Source organism: Montipora foliosa, chromosome 13 (assembly GCF_036669935.1).
Source record: "Montipora foliosa isolate CH-2021 chromosome 13, ASM3666993v2, whole genome shotgun sequence".
Taxonomy (NCBI): domain Eukaryota; kingdom Metazoa; phylum Cnidaria; class Anthozoa; order Scleractinia; family Acroporidae; genus Montipora; species Montipora foliosa.
In genome coordinates this window covers 13,518,485-13,521,488 of record NC_090881.1, presented here as the reverse complement: position 1 = coordinate 13,521,488, position 3,004 = coordinate 13,518,485, and the positions used below count along the sequence as shown (strand labels likewise).

Here is a 3,004-nt window from a genome sequence, read left to right as displayed (position 1 = left end):
TTTATGTAATGTTTATGCATAAACAGAAAGTGACTAAGGTGGGGTCGCTAAAATTATATTTACCCAAAGCTGACTAAGATAGGGTGAACAATTGGCTCATGGCAAACGTAAACAGGCTCTATCATTGTAAAGAAATAACGTCATAAACTATGCACGGTAAGCTAGTAACCGGGAGTGACGATAATGATGGTATAACTTAAAGGGAAAGTTTCTTTGTTCATTTTGTTGGAATCATTGAATGATGCCATTTTGTGGGGTGAAACGACGTTGGGGTATTATATTGCCCGGAATAAGTTTTTTTTTTCTTTTTTCAACGGAATAATCAGTTCTTTTTTTACGGGAATAATGGAATAATCAAAATTTTCGAGTAGGAGTAATGGAATAATGAAAGCTAATGATTACCCCTTTACTTCTCTTCACCCCCCGAAAGTGAGTAAGTAATTAAGGAAGTAAAATGCTTTATCAAGTTACAATGTATTTAGCTTTGAAAATTTCAATACTTCATAAGTATGAGTTATATTTAAAAGTAAAAAAATAAAAGGTCAATCGTACATAACCTATTGTGCACGTTGAAAGTAGAATTAATAACGGCAATCTGTTGCCTGCAGATTCAGACTGGTACACTTTCCATTGTTTCTCCAACATATCAACCAAGTTTAAAAAATCGTCAGGCGTAAAACAGAGTAAGATCCATAAGTCTCAGTGGCCCTTACAGGAGTGAAAGGGTTAAAACCAAACCATTTGCACATTCGAAACTGCCAGGTGGCCTTTCAAGTGCCAAAAATTGCCAAAATATCCCTCCGGCAAGACGTAAGGGCCTACTCTTTTCTGGTTACTCATGAACCTTTTAGAAGATGTTTTAGTAAAGAAATCTGTAGCTGTTTGGCAACGTAGAATCGAATTAAGTCTCCCGAATACATAGTTGGGTGCCTCTGTTTCAGTTTCTAGATGAGGTGGAAGGTATAAGCTGTAACTCACGTGCTCTTTTCAATTATTGAAAATAATCAATCATCAAAGATAACATTATTTTTTTCAAGCGTCTAGGGAAAGAAAAATTATGCCGTCTATAATTCAATGTTACTCCAGCATATAATTACAGACGGATCTTATAACGGATCAGTGTCGTATGTCCAACCTCAACCTGCCTTTATAAGCGTTTTTCACATGATACCAATCATGACAATCGTCGTACGAATAATTCGGTTTAAAGGCTAAAAAGCTACTCCATGTTTGAGGCATACTTAATGGACCTAATTGTCTGTACACTTTAATCTTTTCTCAACGCAGAATTTACAAGGCCTTCTGAATAATAAGAAATTCAACTCCATTTCTCGCAGGCCTTTCCATCATGTAGCTTGCCAAACCATGAGACATTGTAAATAACATAAATACATAAATACGTCAACTTTCTTTGACTCGAATTTCACTGTGACTTTACAAGGCTCACATTTTATATCAAACTTGATTATCATGCTAAAAACGTAAGAATAAACAATGCGTTGCATACACTACAAACTTTTAAAACATTTGAATTAACCAAGCTTTACATGCTTTCCACACGTATTGCTTTGAATTAATTAAAATATAAGTCTTCTCAAATCAGAAACTAAGGGTAGTTGGACGAACATTTTATTTCTCAGTTGCTGTATACTTGACAAACACACATTCATTAAATGACCGAATAAAATCGCACATTTTACATGTCATTAAGAGGTAAAACCTGAAGTGGCTCCGAGCGAAATCTACAACACAATAGTAACAGCAGAGCTCTTTTTAACTCTGGTATTTTAAATGCATATAGCAATGGATTTATGAATGAGTTTGCGAATAATAAGAAGGTTAAAGAGTACTGTAAAAGCCACATTGTTTTATAAGAAATTGTTTCAAAAATCTCCCAAGAAGAAATGTAACCAAGAGAGTTGACAATTAGACTTGGCAGCAATAGTGTTAACGATACAAAAGTTACAATGAACAGTGTCTTGGTCAGTTTTCGTTCTCTACTGATTGCACCATGATGTTGAGGGTGAGTTCCACAGTAAAATTTAATAGCGATGGTTGTGTACGAAACAAGGATAATAAAAGGCCCACTTAATAAGAATAAGGAAAATACACCTGACTTCGGTTTCGCGTTAAAAGAAATGAAATTGAACTGATTCCGTAACAAGCCGATGGCTGTAAGCAGGCCAGCGGTAAACCAAACAGCCGCAACAGCTGCTCCAAACACCTTCTTTTTCATGAGGCGATGCGTAAATGGACGAAAAGTTGCGTGCGCTCGCTCCAAAGAAATAGCAGTGAGGTTTGTTATTGAGACTGCTAGAGAGTAAGCGAGTAAAGCTCCTGTGATCTGAATTGGATCAGACACGTAGTTAATCGTCCAAATGTTACACTCGTTTCCCAGAGAGAAACTCCAGATGATGACAGGCCATGCATTAAACATGTCTGCAATTGTCATGCTGATCGTCAGGTACATGCTACGCTTGCAAAGTCTTCGCTCTTTCAGGAGAACAATGATTGCGAGGGCATTCAGTGTCACTACAGCAATAGCCTCTATGCCATTTGTTGTCAGCAAGGCAATGCACACGGAAGAAGAAAAAAGCTCGAAATTTGAAATTCTGTTTTGCAGATCAGAATCATTCTTCATCTACGTGAAGGAAAAAAGTGAGGTTAGAACATTAGGATAAATTTGCATTCGAAAATAATCCATTGTCAAATAACTAATAATGTACTCGGAAAAATTTCGGCCAGTTTCAAACGTCGCACTACTGCCATGTCGAACTAAAATGAATTTGACCCTGCAGTGGCACGACCACAGCACGGAATTGTCGCGGCAAATTCAAAATCAAAGCCGGAAACCGAAACCTTCCATCCAGCGGTTACACGTATCGGACAGCAGCTGAAAGGAAGGTCGCAGGAAGATTGCCTTATTGAAGGCGATTTTAAATGCCAGAAGGCAATAAAAACTGATACCACAGTCTATTTTATATCATGTTATGGCAAGAAGAAG

General features: G+C 37.3%; 1 protein-coding gene across 1 annotated transcript in view; it reads right to left on the bottom strand.

Moving 5' to 3' along the window:
• Positions 1-2,641, bottom strand: part of LOC137981737 (melanocortin receptor 5-like) — a 17,711-nt gene extending 15,070 nt beyond the window's left edge. Inside the window, exon 1 of the mRNA XM_068828795.1 lies at positions 2,201-2,641. Within this exon, the coding sequence (XP_068684896.1) occupies positions 2,201-2,641 (441 nt within the window). The remainder of the gene's footprint in view (positions 1-2,200) is intronic.
• Positions 2,642-3,004: the final 363 nt, after the last annotated feature.